Here is a 16,814-nt window from a genome sequence, read left to right as displayed (position 1 = left end):
GATCAAATAAGAAAACGTTATTCTTTGAGCAATTTCACGGTACTCAAGATGAGGGATAAGATTATTTAAATCCCTAAATATAAGTTCAATATGAAGAGAAGAGGGGAGAGAGGAGAGAAAAAAGGAAAGGGGTGTAAGTAAAGGGAAAATTTCACATTAGAACAACTAGGTTCCATACTTTTCAATTTTATAGCCCATATTTCAATTTACAACCAACTAGCTCATAAATAATAGGCTAAGATTCAACATCCAACTCCAATAGGTTCTCAAAATCACTTTTTAATTTTTAAAAAAGATTCCGCAAGCTTTTAAATTAATTTTCGAATCAGTAATTGTGACTCAAATATAAATTCAATAAACCAAATTCATTTGGGTGGTGAAAATTAGATTTTTAACAAGCTTAAATATGTGGGTTTAAATTTCGAATTTGATTTTGTGAGAAATTTGGAGTGGGTGTTATTTAGACTTGTTAGAAATAGTATAAGGAGGTTGTATATAAAATTTGAAGTCATTTAATGGAGATTTGGACTGGTTTTGAGCAAGAATTGCAACTGAAAATCGTGGAAGAAGTTCGTCTACAGACGCTTGTATAAAGGTGTATAAAAGTGTATAATAGTGTATAAGGTGTGTTTCTACACTCATATACAACATTATACAAGATTATACATAATTATACAAAAAACTGACTTCGTCTTCTTCCTTGCGTCTTTTCTGAAATTTAATTCAAATCTTGCTCAAATCTACTCCAAATCACTTCAAATTTAAATTTTGAACTCCTTTTGATATTTTCAATCAATTGGAACAATACCCAATCCAAACAACTAACAAATTCAAAAAAACTCATTTTCAAAAGCAAAGCTTTGAATGGTCTTCAATGGTGAACTTCTACTCTTCAATTTTCTTTTATTGCAAGTAGGTGACACAAGAGGAGAAGCAGAAAATACATGGCCCTTTGAAGCATATGTAGAAGATGTGAGAAGAAGAGAGAGTGAAAGCAATAGTTGTGAGAGCAAAGAATTAACTCCATAGCTTTTAGAAACAATGATTGTAAAAACACAGATTTTGAATTTGCAAGTGCTTTAAAAATATGTACAATGTGGGCTAGGTGGGGTAAAACTTAAAAACATGGGCCATTTTTTGTTATGGTGTGAAGTCATGTGTATTTTCATGTAATTCTTTCGTAAGTAAATCCCTTATTGAAGGCACAAATAATGAATTTGGGGTCTTTTAAGGTGGATCGTATATATTTTGTAAACAAAACTTATTTAGACCGGTAATTAACTAAACATGAACATTTACGGTAATAAAGTTTCCAATAGTATATAGGTATATAAAAGGAATTTTTACATTCCTATGCCATATAGTAAACTATATTACCATCCATGCTTAACTTTTAATATAATTACCTTTTATATACCTAATTACCATTTATGTACATTTTAGGGGTTTTAATGGTATTAATTAGTCTCCTAATTTAACTCTACCGCATATTCCCACTCCCCCCAAGTTTTTCTCTCCAAATCCCACCCCCCTCACCCACATATCAAACCACACCCCACGATTTCCTCTTCAATCACCCACTATTTCTTTTTCTAAAATCAGCGAAAATCTGTAACCCCTCCATCAACGCCTATTCTCAAGTTCTTTCTTCTAAAATCGATCAAAATTTCTACTATTCTTCAAAGTTCATTCACCCATTAACGACCAGCTTCAAAGATTTTCAATGAAGAAGAACAGAGCTTCAAAGGAGAGCCCTAAAAAAGTTAAAGAAGCAGATGTTCCTTCTTTCGATTTGTGTGTTTTATCACCACATTCACCGAAAAATCATGAAAAATCTGCTCATGCAAATGAAGAGAAGAAGCATAGGCTTTCCCCTCGTCAAGATAGGGCAGAAGCTAGAACTAAACCAAAACAAGATTTTGATGCTGGTGAATCTTCGAGGCAAATCAATTCAGCGAAAAGGAAAGGCAAAGAGATAGTTTTCTGAATCTGTTTAAACTTGTAGATGTATTGTAAAAAAATTATAGTTTTTTTTTTAACTGTATTATGTAGTTGTAGATATATTGTATGACAAATGTAGATATGTTATTTTTTAGATTGGAGCAGTGTATTAATAAGAGATTGGTGCAACATCGTAGAAGCTATGGAGCGCTACTGTGGGACTACGCTAGGAAGAAGAAGGAGAATGGTGCAATTAGTGAAAGTGAGGTGACTAGCAGATTAGCAAGAAAAAAAGGTGCACCAGTTGTGAACGAGAAACTACAAGTCTGGAGGAAGAAGAATTAGTTGCAATTTTTTGTATGGAACATGTAGTTAAATTGTTTAGTTGAATCTAGTTTTGTAGAAAGATAGTAGACAAGTTTATGAACAAAATTGTTGAAGTTTAATTGTAGCAGATTTGTGCTGCAATTATTTTATTCTTTGTTTTTTTATTTTATCCAGTATACTAGTTCCAACAATGGGGAAACATTCTGTTATTTTTATATTTCACTTGTTGAAAGTAAATAGTACTTGATCTAATTATTATTACTGGTTAACTCCTTTTCAACTTAATTATTATATAGTTACTCTGTCAACTCCAGATTATGTAGTTATTTTGTAATTTTTTTGTAGATAAATTGTAACGATCATTAACAACTATCGGTGGGTGCTAGAGATAATAAAACAATTGTGTATTATATATATATAGAAATCATTCACAAACCAATCAAGTTATGAAAGTATTAACTCAATACAGCATACTAATTAAACAAAATAATTTCAAACTAACTACATTAAGAGTTGAAGGTGCCTAAGCTATTACACATCAAATATAATTCTCCTGAACTCATCAACAGATTTCATAAGACTCATTCATGTGCCTTAAATCAGCCAAAGCATGTGCACAAGGAAGTTCATCAAGCTGGAATTGCCCACAGCTACATCTCTTGTTTTCAAGACAAACAACATAGCTTCACACCATCTATCACTGTATGGATATGATCTATTGAAGCCCTCGCCTACAATTACATTACAAATAAAAAACAATTCATATACAATCAGAATACAAAATATCTACAAATTATCTTTTGTCTTTTGTAGATATTTTGTAGTTAATTTGTAGAAATATTGAAATTCTGTATTTCATATTGAGCTACAAATGATATGTAGTTTTATTGTAGAAATATTATAGATAGGATGAAATTCAATACTAATATATATATATAGACTTTGACATGTAGTTTTTTGTAGAAATATTGTAGATAATTTGTAGATAAGTAATATACAACCAAAATTCGATAGTAATGTAATAGAACAAACCTGCAACTGTATTCGAATTGGTGATACTCAATTCCAAATTGAAATCACGTACTGTTATACATAGCGGATATGTTCCTAAGCTTTTGTTTTCCTTTTTCGTCTCCATGTATACACGAACACCCATATCGTTCCTAATTTCCATTGGAGGACAATGTTCGTTGACAATGTATTTGATTTCTATTATTTTTTCGGATGTATCTATCATTAGATGCTCTGCTATTGTAGAATTCAATAGGCTATAACTCGCATCCTCGCCGACTACAATTTCATCGACGTGAAAGTCTCTATATCTCCCATAGCTATCCCAATTCCCATTCAGTTGAAGCATAATTGGGATTTTCGACATAATTGCGGTTGTTACAGAAGAATTGTAGCTAATTTAGTCGCTTTTGATTTGTGAAATCAGAAAAATCAGTGAAACAGAGTATTGTCGTAAAAACAGAGTAGTGAATTTTGGAGAGAAACGGGCGAAATTAAATAGCGAGATTTGCGTTTGATAAAATCTGGAAGAATCCTTAATATCTCAACATTCGCGCGCCTCTTAAAGGAATTGTACAGCTAACAGGATTCTGTTTTAAATGAGTTGTTTATATTTTGTAGAATTACTGTTAGCAAGACAGGTAATTTGCAAATTATGAACATTTTTCGTAATATAGTTTCCTATATGGTATAGGAACGAAAATTTCCCTATGTAAAAATCCCTATTTGAGATGTTGGTACAACAGTATTAGTAGTAGCCCACTAATATTTTGCAATTGCGGGCCTGACAAAGTGACAATCCCGCCTTCAGGCTTCAGCCACGAAATGTATTTAGGCTTAATGAGATGAAGACTGTTTAACCAAAAACAATATGGGCCGCCTAATGTTTGTCATAACTAGATAGGTTCTCATTTCGACCCGTGATAAAAGTAGGAAATTTTACCTTTTATAGTAATGGTATACATCTTATTTATTATAAATTAAGATTATTTTATAATACTATTTGTTATAGCTACTTTTTATATTTTATAGCAAAGTAAGTATTTATGGTATATACTATCATTGAGGCATGAAATAAGACATGAAATACACTATTTATGTTTTTCCTCTCTCTTAGACAGCTGGATATACCTATTTTTAAGGTGATTGTTATTGTATTCATGAATACATGGCGCGAATATATGTGAATACATGCGCGTACATCTGGACTGCCCTGATTTTAGGCATTTTACTGCTATATTAATGAATACAACAGCGCGAATACATGTGAATACATGCGCGTACAGCTGGACTGCCCTGATTTTAGGCATTTTTTGCTGTTGTATTCATGCATACAAGGCGCGAATACATGTGAATACATGCGTGTACAGCTGGACTGCCCTGATTTTAGGCGCTTTTTGCTGTTGTATTCATGAATACATGCGCATATAGCTGGACTGCCATGATTTTTAGGCGCTTTTTGCTGTTGTATTCACAAATACAGCAGCGCAAATACAGCGAATATACTACCATAACAACTGAATAGTAGCTATAGGAAGTAATTATGAATATGATAGCTATAAAAAGTTAATAGCCACTAAACAATAGTGATTTCTGAAAATTCCTCATAAATGTAGCCGGTGCAGTACACACAAATTTCAAAGTGGATGGTTTTGAATTTTCTATTTGCCACAAAACTTTAAGTTTAACCAGTGTAGGTGTAGCCATAGCCATTAGTTCAACCAAATTCATTTCGACTCAAACTATGTAAAGCACTCACGTAGTCTAAATCTTTTATCGCCTCTGTCTCTAAGCAAAATCAATACATAGATGCGAACGTCTGTTCATTTAAAAAAACACACACACGTGGATCGACTTTTCTCAATACATTATAACATTACGCATATATACGAAGTATATCGAAGCTAAATATAAAAACTTCCGTAACTAAACACTTTAGCTACAATATTTTTTTCCGTAGCATGCGTAGCAAAAAGTTAGCTATAAACTTTAATATTTTATGGTTAAGGATTAATACATATTGCTACAAGAAAATTTATGGTGTGGCTATATTGATAAAATTATTGCCACGAAAATTTTTGTGTTTGTAGCTAAAAAAATTATTCTTTTGCTACAAAAAAATAACTTTGTAGCTATCTTTTATACTAGCCACAAAGGAATATATTGTGGCAAAAGATGTAATGTGTTTTGCCGCAAATAATTTAATATGTAGCTGTGCTCACATATTAGCCACGCAGAATTTATATTTACCTACGAATTCAAAATTTCGTAGCTATAAATCATCACCAATATCCATGATTAATTATTTTATATATATTTTATTTTCTGACTAGATTTTCTATTATATTTTAATTAGTGATGAAAAATTAATTTATTAGTGACAACAAATGTCTCCATCGCAAAGGCGTTGCTTTTTGTTTACCTCACTAAATTTTTTTTAAATATTTTAAATATTCCATATCCGTGCATAGTTTGTTTTATTAAAAGTAGAAACATAATAAGCTCTGAATATTACTTACTTCATATAAACTAACATGAATAATTCGAAAAGTTAATTCTAAAATATACAATTATATATTTAAAATTGATGCATCCTCAATATACAACCATTCTACAAGAGACACAATAATAAAAACTAGCTAATAGGAGGTTAGATAGTAAGACGAACTCAAATAAAATAACTTATAAAAATAATAAATAAAATAATATTAAGTTATTTTATTAATAAATAAAATACATAGGTAAAAGTATATTATATAGTATATAATATAGAAGGTATTACATAAATATGAAGGTTTATATACTAACAAGGGCATAATAGACTTTTCAAGTAAAAATATGACTTTTGTGATAACTAGAGCAAAGTAAAATGATTTTTGTGTAAGAAAAGAAAGAAAAGTGACTTTTGTGTAATGAACACAAAGTTGAATGATTTTTACGTAACCAAAAAAAGAAAAGTGACTTTTAGGTAACAAACACAAAAGTTCAATGACCATGGATAAAATTAACTCAATTAGAGAGATACGAATTACAATAAGAACAAGAAAAATCTTTTAATGATTAAACCTTTTATTTTTCTCTTAATCTCAAGTTTATAAATCATAAGATTTAATATTAATATTACACAAAAATGTTATACATATAGTATAACATTATAAATCTTTCTTGAACTTCTTTCTCAATGTAAAAAAAATCCTCTTATACTGCTAATATTAAGGTAAAGGGGAAGGGAAAAAAGAAAATGCTGACTGTTGCAAGAAATGTACAGTAAAGAGGAGAGAGGGAATGCATACTATACGGTCAGTGGAAAAGCTGTTTCTGAGATCTGTGGGCAAAACGCATGATAACGGCTAAAATTAGGTTAAAGTAAAATGCAGTATAATACCGCATTTTAATTAGAAAAGTAACTTTTTTTTTAAACTGTAGAAACATGTTTGAGTCCAAAAAGTTGCTATTTAGGTTTCGCGCTCTAAAAGGAAATATGTACACTTATTGGATTCCTTAGAAATAACAAATCGTCCTTAGTAATTAAATGGGATAAGTAATTTGCCAAATTTTGTGGGTAACCTGCTAGTACGTATTAAAACAATATACCAATAGTCTAAAAATATTTTATTTAGCTTCTTTGACTAATTACTATCCACGTGGTGTCTTGGTCTATCTATGCCTTAGCAAAGAAGAATGAAGGGAAAAAAGATCAAAGTATAACCACATGGGGGACAAACTTTGAAGCTTTAAGCCTGCCGATCGTTATCTTTACGTAAAAAGTCATATAATCCATTTCAGAAAAGCACATGAAGAACACAATTACATGCAAAGTAGAAATAATCTACGTAAGACTCCTGAATTCCCTTTGCCTTTCCATGTTGTAATCCCACTCTGCTCTTGGAAAAAGCGCGCAGCAGTTAAAGCACAACGCCTATAAGTCGTACGTACCTTTTAATTTTGTCACTACAATTCATACAAATTAAATACTTTTGTACAACTGAACAGAGAGACTCTGCTTTAATTTCTGCCTTTTGTTGTGTATAAATATCTGTGTGTTGTTTGTTAATTAAGCTAACGAGAGATGGCAAACACAGCTTCGACGATTTGGCCAAATGAACAGCAACCAATGGAGCAGCAGCAGCAACCTCAGCAATCAGTGCCATATCCTGAAGCTGGGCCGAATAGCGCTTGGCAATCTTCGGGGTCCATAGGGCCATTTTTCGCTGTGATCTCTGTGTTAACTGTTCTTGCTATTCTTTCGTGTATAGTGGGAAGATTTTGCATGAATCGTAAACCAGTAACGCCGCTTGATAGCATCAAAGGCGAGAGAGATTGCTGTAGGTGGCTGAGGGGCAAAATATGCTGGCGATGTATGGATTGTAGTGATCATTGTTTGGGGAATAAGGCCAATGAGGGCAAGAGCCAAGACGTTGTTTGATGATTTTTTTTTTTAAAAAAAAAAGTGCTACTACTATTAATATTATTGAACAATTGGAGTTTCCTACTGACTAAGTTGATGTGCAATCATGGTTATCGTTTTCTATGTATGACGATAAATCAATCTTTTTTTCTTGTTGATAAATCAACTTATTGTATACATGTGATGACCAATTACTAAACGCTGAATGCATGTGGATGCTTTGATGAATTGACAGAAGCTGGGTCGATAATAAATTGATTGTTCGACCAGTTAAAACTGTTAAGATTAATTATTCTCCATTAGCCTATATAATCAGCTTTGTTAGTTTTGTTAGCGTTAGTTAGTTAGCTTAGTGGTTAAGTATAGTTAGTCAAGAGTAGTGACAGCTGTCAGTTGATTTTAGTTAGTTAACTTTGTCCTTACACTTGTATGTAGTGGGAGGAGTTTCACTCAATTGAGAAATAGAATGAATGTAGTAGAATCTCCTTTTCTTCCAGAATGTTCATTTGGTTATCTTCTCCTTCTTCTTCTTCGAATACCATCGAGTTCATGGTGTGAAGCTTCCACCAGTGATGCTGGGGCACTCGCAGCTCAGCTAAGGTGGAAATTACTGTTTCATTGCCGGAATTTTGATATGGTATCAGAGCAAGGTCAGAAGTTCCGATTTATTCTCCTAGATTTGTTAAATCTAGATTCATCGTCCTCGATTTTATTTTGATCATATGCATGCAAACTTCGTTCTCATCGATTTCAATTCATACCTCTTAGAATTCTCCATCAGAATTCTAGATCTGTACTTAGAATCTTCTATTGGTTAATTAGCCGAATTTTACATCTTGTAAGAGATGGCTACTGTCGGAAATGATGAGCAGTCTACGCCGACCATGCCTGAATCTCCTAATCAGCCAACTGTTGACACTAGCAATCCTTTTTATGCATCCCTCTGATAATCCGGGAATAGCACTGGTTCCTGTTCCATTTGATGGATTTGGTTATCGCTCATGGAGAAGAGGTGTGATGAGAGCCCTATCAATGAAAAATAAACTAGGCTTTATCAATGGGAACTGCAAAAGGCCAGATCTTGACTCCTCAAGCTATCGATTGTGGGAGAGATGTGATGATATGGTCACTTCATGGATTTTGAATTCCTTGGAGAAGGAAATTGCAGATAGTGTTGAGTATGTGACAGATGCAATCGAGTTGTGGAAAGAGCTTGAAGATCGATATCATCAAACAAATGGAACAAAGCTCTACCAGATTCAAAAGGAGATTAATGATTTGTCCCAAGGATAAAAAAGCTGTGGGAAGAACTTACTACTCTGATTGCTAGGTCTCATTGCACCTAAAATTGCACATGTGGAGCAAGGGAAAGTATGCATAAAGCAGAACAGGACAGAAGGTTAATACAGTTCCTTATAGGATTAAATGAGACATATACTGTGGTTCGAGGTAGTATCCTCATGATGAATCCTCTTCCCACAATTGCACAAGCCTTCTCATTACTAATCCAAGAGGAAAGACAGAGAGAAATTAAGCCTCATAATCACTTAGCTCTTGAGCCATCAGCCCTAAATGTCAACACAAGCAGGACAACATCGTTCAAGACAAATTACTCTCCTAATAACTCTCATAACTATAGAAACAGACCCTTCTGTGATTACAGCAAAAGGTGAGGACACACAAAAGAGAAGTGTTATAAACTTCATGGTTATCCTCAAGGCTTCAATCAAAATCAGAATCCAAATCTAAGCCACAATCAAGCTACCAGTTTCAATCAAAATCCAAGACAAAACTATAACTATGGGAATAATTCTAGTGTGAGCCAAAGTACCAGGTTCAATAGGGGAAATGGAGGAATGGCTAATGCACATGTAGCAACCACAAATACTCAGCATACTGGTGATAAGAACTGCAATGCTCAAAATGTGAGTCTCACAAAGGAAGAATACAGTCAACTTGTGAACCTACTACAGCAATTCCAATCAGGAGGAGGAAGAGACAGCTCAGACAATGCCACACTTCATTAGTAAACTTTGCAGGTATCATAGCATGCACCTCCTCTATTGATTTTGGGAAACTCTCATGTGAATGTTTCAAAAACAAGGCTGACTCTTGGATTATAGATTCAGGGGCATCAAATAACATGACCTTTAATAGATCCTTATTGACCAATATAGTAACTCTACCTTATCCTCTACTTGTCATTCTCCCTAATGGTTACAAAGTGAAGGTGACTGAGATTGTTAATGTTGTACTTACTCCTAAGATCACTCTGAATAGAGTAATGCTTATTCCTTCTTTTAGATACAACTTAATCTCTGTTCAGTCTCTAACCTCTCATCTTAGTTGTCTTGTTGCCTTCATTAAACACTGTTGTATAATGCAGGCCCCTTCAATGAAGAGGCCTCTGGTGATTGGTAGAGTCAAAGATGGGCTTTACATCTTGTGCCCAAGGTGCTTGAAGAACAACAGTGCAAATCCCGGAGCAAATGCCATTGATTTCTTGTCCACCCCTGTCACTCACTACACTTGTAACACGCAATGCTCATTTCATTCTATTGTAGATACACCATCTCATGTCAATAAGTGTTTTGTTTCATCTTCAATTGTAAACAGTTCAAGTGCAGGTATTGAAGAACAATTTCTTTCTGTGAATTCATCATCTAATTCTACTAGAACATTTTCTCATATGTGTTTTGGAGACAGTGTAGATGTTCTGTGGCATAACAGACTTGGTCATGTTCCCTTCGTAAGAATGAAAAATATCTCCTCTATTCATGTGACCTTTTCTTCCAAACAACCTTTCAATTGCACCATCTTCCCAATGGCCAGACAGGAAAGGCTCCCATTTCCTCAGAGAACTAACACAACCAATAAGATTTTTGAGCTCCTACATGTTGACTTATGGGGACCATATCATGTGCCCACACATGATAAGTACAAATATTTCATGACCATTGTGGATGACTTCATTAGGTCCACTTGGACTCATCTCCTATCCAGTAAGAGTCATGCCCATCAAGTACTTAAGGGATTCATTAGTCTGGTGGAAAATCAGTTTGGAGTAAATGTCAAAGCTGTGAGAACAGATAATGGACTAGAGTTCACCAATGCAGAAACAAACATGTTATTTCAATCCAAAGGTATCATACATCAAAGAACTTGCCCCTACACTCCACAACAAAATGGTGTAGTGGAAAGAAAGCACAAGTATCACCTTGAAACTGCTAGAGCTCTCCTCTTTCAATCTAAAATGCCCTTAAGGTATTAGGGTGAATGTATACTCTGTGCAACCTTCATCATAAATAGACTCCCTTCCACATCCATTAATGATCAAACTCCATATGAACTGTTGTATAAGAAAAAGCCAAAGTACTTTCACCTAAAAAGTTTTGGTTGCCTGTGCTACCCTACTGTACCTAGACCTCATAGAGACAAATTCGAACCTAGAACAACACCACATGTATTTGTTATCTATCTTTTCAATACAAAGGGGTACAAAGTCCTAAGTCTAGCCACTAGAAAGATCACTGTCTCCAGAGATGTAGTTTTCAATGAATCTATCTTTCCATTTGCAACCAATATGAATATATCTCCCCAATAATGTATCCCTCATTCAATTCTTTTTATTGAACTTCTATGTGAGCAACCTTCTTATAGTACAAACATTACACAGCAAACATCTGAACATTTGAGTGTTCAAAGGAGTAATGCTGACAACACAACTAATCTCATGTCACCTACACATGATCACTCCTCATCATCCTCCATAGTACCTAATTCTGCAATACAATTTCCATCACAAGATCATACTGAACAACCTCATGCAGAACCCATGCAGCTGAGACAGTCCTCAAGAACACACAAGACATCTAGTTATTTACAAGACTATGTACATTCTCTACCTAAACTTAAACCAAATCCTAACTCCCTTAATGCATTGTTTTCTATGAACCATCATGTTGCCTCTGATCTATTAACTCCTAACAGTCAAGTTCTTGTGAGAAATGTTTGTCATGACAGGGAACCATCATCATATGAGTAAGCAACTGTTGATCATGCATGGCAAGCTGCAATGACACAGGAATTTGAGGCTCTATATTCCAACCACACTTGGAACCTGGTAGCCCTACCACCGGGGAAGCAAGCAATAGGATGCAAGTGGGTTTACAAAGTGAAGCATAAAGCTGATGGTAGTATAGAAAGGTTCAAGGCCAGATTGGTTGTGAAAGGCTACACATAATATGCAGGAATTGACTACACAGAGAAATTCTCCCTAGTAGTGAAGATGACAACAGTGAGAGCATTAATAGCCACGGTAGTGAAGAAGGGGTGGTGTATATCTCAGCTAGATGTAAACAATGCATTCCTCCATGGAGACCTTAATGAGGAAGTATATATGCAGACTCCACCTGGACTTGTTGTGGATAAACCTGGACTGGTATGCAAACGAAACAAGTCTCTCTATGGTTTAAAGCAAGCCAGTCGACAGTGGTATGCAAAGCTGACTAAGGCTTTGTGCTCAAAAGTATATACAAACTCCATGAATGACTACTCACTCTTATAAGAAAAATGGAAATTCCTTGGTATATGTTGTAGTATATATGGATGATGTGCTACTTACTGGTATTGATCAGGAAGAGATCACACAATTGAAAGACTCCTTACATGAGCAACTTAAGATCAAAGATCTGGGACAACTGCACTACTTTCTAGGGCTGGAGGTGATGTACAAGGATGATGGTGTAACAATTTCTCAAAGGAAATTTGTGCTGGACATGTTGAAGGAGTATAACTACCTAGATCATAAACCTTGTTCTTTACCCTTAGACCCTACATAAAGCTAAAAGCCAAAGAAGGTACCATCCTACAAGATCCTACATACTACAGGAAACTAGTAGGGAAGCTAAATTTCCTAACTAACACTAGACTGGATATTGCTTATAGTGTTCAACACTTGAGTCAGTTCATGGAAGAGCCCAGAGAACCCCATTTGAAGGCAGCTTTCCATCTACTTAGATACTTGAAAAGTGATCCCACTCTGGGAATCTTCATGTCTAAGGATGAAGATTGCACAGTCAAAGCATATTGTGACTCTGATTGAGCAAGTTGTCTAGATTCCAAGAGATCCATTACAGGCTATTTGGTGCTTCTGGGAAATAGCCCTGTCAGTTAGAAGTCCAAGAAACAGGAAACTATATCACTATCTTCTGCAGAAGCAGAGTACGGGGCTTTGAGGAAAGTAGTGGAGGAACTGGTATGGTTGAGCAGGCTGTTTGAAGAACTAGATGTCCCTTTTCCAATGTCTATTTCAGTGTTCTGTGACAGTCAATCTGCACTTCATATTGCCAAGAATCCAGTCTTGCACGAGAGAACCAAACACATAGAAGTGGACTGTCACTTCGTGCGCGATCAATTACAAGCAGGATTAGTTTCACTCCACCACATTGGAACAGACAGTCAACTGGCAGATATTTTGACTAAAGCCTTAACTGGAATCAAACATAGTGCCACATTGGGCAAGTTGGCTGTGTTTGCAACACCTCCAACTTGAGGGGGGGGGGGGGAGGGAGGGTGTTAAGATTAATTATTTTCCATTAGTCTATATAATCAGCTTTGTTAGTTTTGTTAGCGTTAGTTAGTTAGCTTGGTGGTTAAGTATAGTTAGTCAAGAGTAGTGACAGCTGTCAATTGATTTTAGTTAGTTAGCTTTGTCCTTACACTCTTGTATATAGTGGGAGGAGTTCCACTCAATTTAGAAATTGAATGAATGTAGTAGAATCTCCTTTTCTTCCAGAATTTCATCTGGTTATCTTCTCCTTCTTCTTCTTCGAATACCATTGAGTTCATGGTGTGAAGCTTCCGCCATTGATGCTGGGGCACTCGCAGCTCAGCTAAGGTGGAAATTATTGTTTCATTGCCGAAATTTTGATAAAAACAAATAAAATATTGTATATGTTTTACTTCCATGTTGTGGTTTCTGTGCTACTTTTTTGCAAGAACTGTTAGTGATTACTCCTCTGGAAGTAGTAGAGAAATCCCAGCATCAAAACTATTACTACCACTATAATAGGAAATGCCATTGCTGCTAGTACTTGTGTTTACCAATCTCCTCTATGCAGCAGAGGCGGATCTAGAATTTTTGTAACATGGGTACACTGCTAAAGGAAAGAGAAGTAGAAGTTGATCCCTGCTCCTCTATGTAAATAACCACCTTCAACTAAGTGCAACATTTAGCCTCTTTAGAGTATGAATGCCAGTAAATAATATTAAATCAATTATGAAATATTTGTACACAAATATCTAATTTGGCAGAAAAAATATGAGTTCACGTGCCCCATATGTTGAGCTATAAATCTGCCCCTGCTATGCAGGGGATTGGCCTGTATACCGAATACACACAAGGCCGAGTTTCCACGAAAACATGGTTGGATTAGAGATAAATCAATCGAGACATCCAGGGATTCAAGTACGTACATATCCCTGATATTTGGATGCTGAGATGACAGATGAAAATGAAGAATTTGAGCAATTATAATCCAACTTTTAGATCTTTGTTTTGGGCAAATAAGCATAAAGTATAACTTTTGGGGGAATAATAAAAATTTAAGCTGGATCATGATCATCTTCCAACCAAACTGAAATATTAGAAACCTGATCCAAATTTCATTAATTGCAAAGAGAGCTTATTACTTCTAGCATCAACTTGCACCAGTTTTTTATCACATTGTTCAAATTATATTCTAGTAATGATGTGTGCAAAGTAAAGTAAAAGATTCTTTGCACAAGATCAGAGATAATCACAAAATTAATATCATTCAGCAAAGTCCAAAGAGCAAAGTTGAATTGTTCGGACTTCAGACCCAAGAGAACAGTATCTGTTTCTCTTTCTGTTACAGATCTCTTTCTTAGTCTCAATGTAGTGGACTAGGAATTTGCTCTATTGAAACAAAAAAAAGAAGAAGAAGGAATTTGCTGTTGACTGTTGGTCACCATTTGTCTGCGACAACGTGATGAGAGGGCATAAATAAACAAATATAAAAGTCAGGATTTCAAGTTTATGGGTTTGGGATTCTAATGGTTTGATGTTATTGGGTTCTAAATTAATAATTTATACCTATTCAATAAAATTTTAAGACAAATACAGGATTAGAACCAAAATTATCAAGTTCGGCCGAACCCGCTCCCGTCACTAGTTGCTCTCAGTTGGTATGACTCCTTAATATCATAAATGCTCTATTTGGGTCCATAATATTTCAATGCTCTATCATGTTTATTTATAAGAAGATAAATATACGTAAATCTTTAATAACCGTTAATTAATAGTTTATAAAAATAATAATTAAGTTGTAATCAGTATATATAATTTAAAGTCCATTACTTTTTAAGTTTTGAGTTGAATGATGAGCACAAAATTAAATCCACTAGTGAAACGACCCACCTCATGGACACAATTTACTCTAGGAAAATTCAAAGAACTGACATACGAACGGTTCTTTCTATTTTTTATTTTTTTATTTAAGGACTGAACTAGGAAAGTTCCCCTGAATGATACATTGAACTTCATCCTTCCAACTTTAGGCTAAAAATTAAATTAAATTAAATTAAATCCACCGACGCCCAATTCTTTACTACAAAATAATTGATGATAGGCTATAATTATGTATTTTAGTCGCTTATTACACTCTAATTTACTGCACTTTAATTGAGTTTGCGCTTTAATCGCTAGTGTTTTGCACTAACGGTGTGTTTTATGCCTTGTAGGAGTGATTCCGAGATATATAGATGTTATGCAATGAATTCAAGTGATTTGGAGCTTTGAAGTCTGAGTAAAAGCCCAAGGAATTAAGCCGGGATCGTATTCAGGGATCAACGGATGATAAAACAACAAAACGAAGACTCGAGTAGGCATATTGCGCACTGTCTAGTAAAATGCACATAAATTTTTGCTCAGAACTCCATTTGGGCTCCACAATATATGGTTGGAAAGCTAATTCAAAGGGCTACAACTTTCATGTTTTACGTTTTTCCAAATTCCAAACGGAACAGGGTTAAAAACGCGGTCGAAACCGCGACCGCGGAACTGACCGCGGCAGAAATCAGAGAGCTTGTCTGGCCGCGGTCCTACCGCGTTTTGACCGCGGCCGCGCCCCTCCAGGCGTCAAAAAGGAGTCCTATTTCGCCCGGGACAAGTTTATTTCGGTCCTACACTATTCCAACTTGTATAAAAGGGGTCCTAAACCTATTTTGAAGGGGAGGGGTCATATTTTGGACATAGATTCGACCTAAGGAGGCAAGAACACATTGGAGCAAGGCGGAGAATTCTTCTACGAGTTTTTCCTTCCTCTTCCTATTTTTCATTGTTGGTTATGACTTTTAGTATTATAGTTTTACATACTATTATGAATAGCTAATTTGTTATCTAGAGTTTTGATAGAACCTTTTGTAGGATAAATTCTTGTTATGTTTTTATATAATTGAGCCATAGCTTTTCTCTATTTGTTCAACTACGTTTATATTCTGGTTGATTGAAGAGCTCTCAATTAGCTGTGCCTATTTAGTATGTATAACTCGGGAGAGAGTGCATATTTAGGTAATTGTTGAACAACACCACTCCCGGAGTATATGAGGGATCAATAACCGAGGGTTTAAAGGTGGGATTAGGGATAACGAAGCCTTGGGTGTGATCTGAAGTGAGCTGTATTAAAAGCCAGCTAGCGTAGCTCGGGAGAGTGCGTCTAGTAAATTGTCGTAATTACTCGGGAGAGATTTACGGTAATAAGAGTGCTCATGATCGGTAGAGAATACTTAGGCGAAATTATAGAAGACATAGCGGGAAGGATTCCGACAATTGGGGAAATCATAACTCTAGACCTCCTTAATCTTTTCTCTAACCCTCAGTATCGTTAGTTGTTAATTTACTATTTTAATTTGTTAGTTAAGTAGTTAAACACAAGAATCTTAATATCTATAAGTTAGGAATTGTTCAAGCTTGTCTTCTTGGTGATAGTGAATAGCTGTAGCTAAACCTTAGTTCTATGTGGGATTCGATTCCGGACTTGTAAACCGGATTATATTTGCAATGACCGCATTGTCCTTTTTATAAGGCATAGTTGGGCGTGATCAA

At 35.1% G+C, this 16,814-nt stretch overlaps 1 protein-coding gene across 1 annotated transcript; it reads left to right on the top strand.

The window, feature by feature from the left end:
* The first annotated feature begins 7,240 nt into the window (after positions 1 to 7,240).
* Positions 7,241 to 7,886, top strand: LOC109212263. Its single transcript, XM_019375895.1, has one exon. The coding sequence runs from the start codon at positions 7,349 to 7,351 to the stop codon at positions 7,703 to 7,705; it is 357 nt and encodes a 118-aa protein (XP_019231440.1). The 5' UTR covers positions 7,241 to 7,348; the 3' UTR covers positions 7,706 to 7,886.
* The last annotated feature ends 8,928 nt before the right edge of the window (positions 7,887 to 16,814 follow it).

The sequence above is a fragment of the Nicotiana attenuata genome, unplaced genomic scaffold, assembly GCF_001879085.1.
Source record: "Nicotiana attenuata strain UT unplaced genomic scaffold, NIATTr2, whole genome shotgun sequence".
Taxonomy (NCBI): domain Eukaryota; kingdom Viridiplantae; phylum Streptophyta; class Magnoliopsida; order Solanales; family Solanaceae; genus Nicotiana; species Nicotiana attenuata.
This window is presented reverse-complemented; position numbering and strand designations above follow the sequence as displayed.

Excerpts from the sequence above, each read along its gene's own strand:
- LOC109212263 (XM_019375895.1), top strand. The coding sequence starts at position 7,349 with ATGGCAAACACAGCTTCGACGATTTGGCCAAATGAACAGCAACCAATG.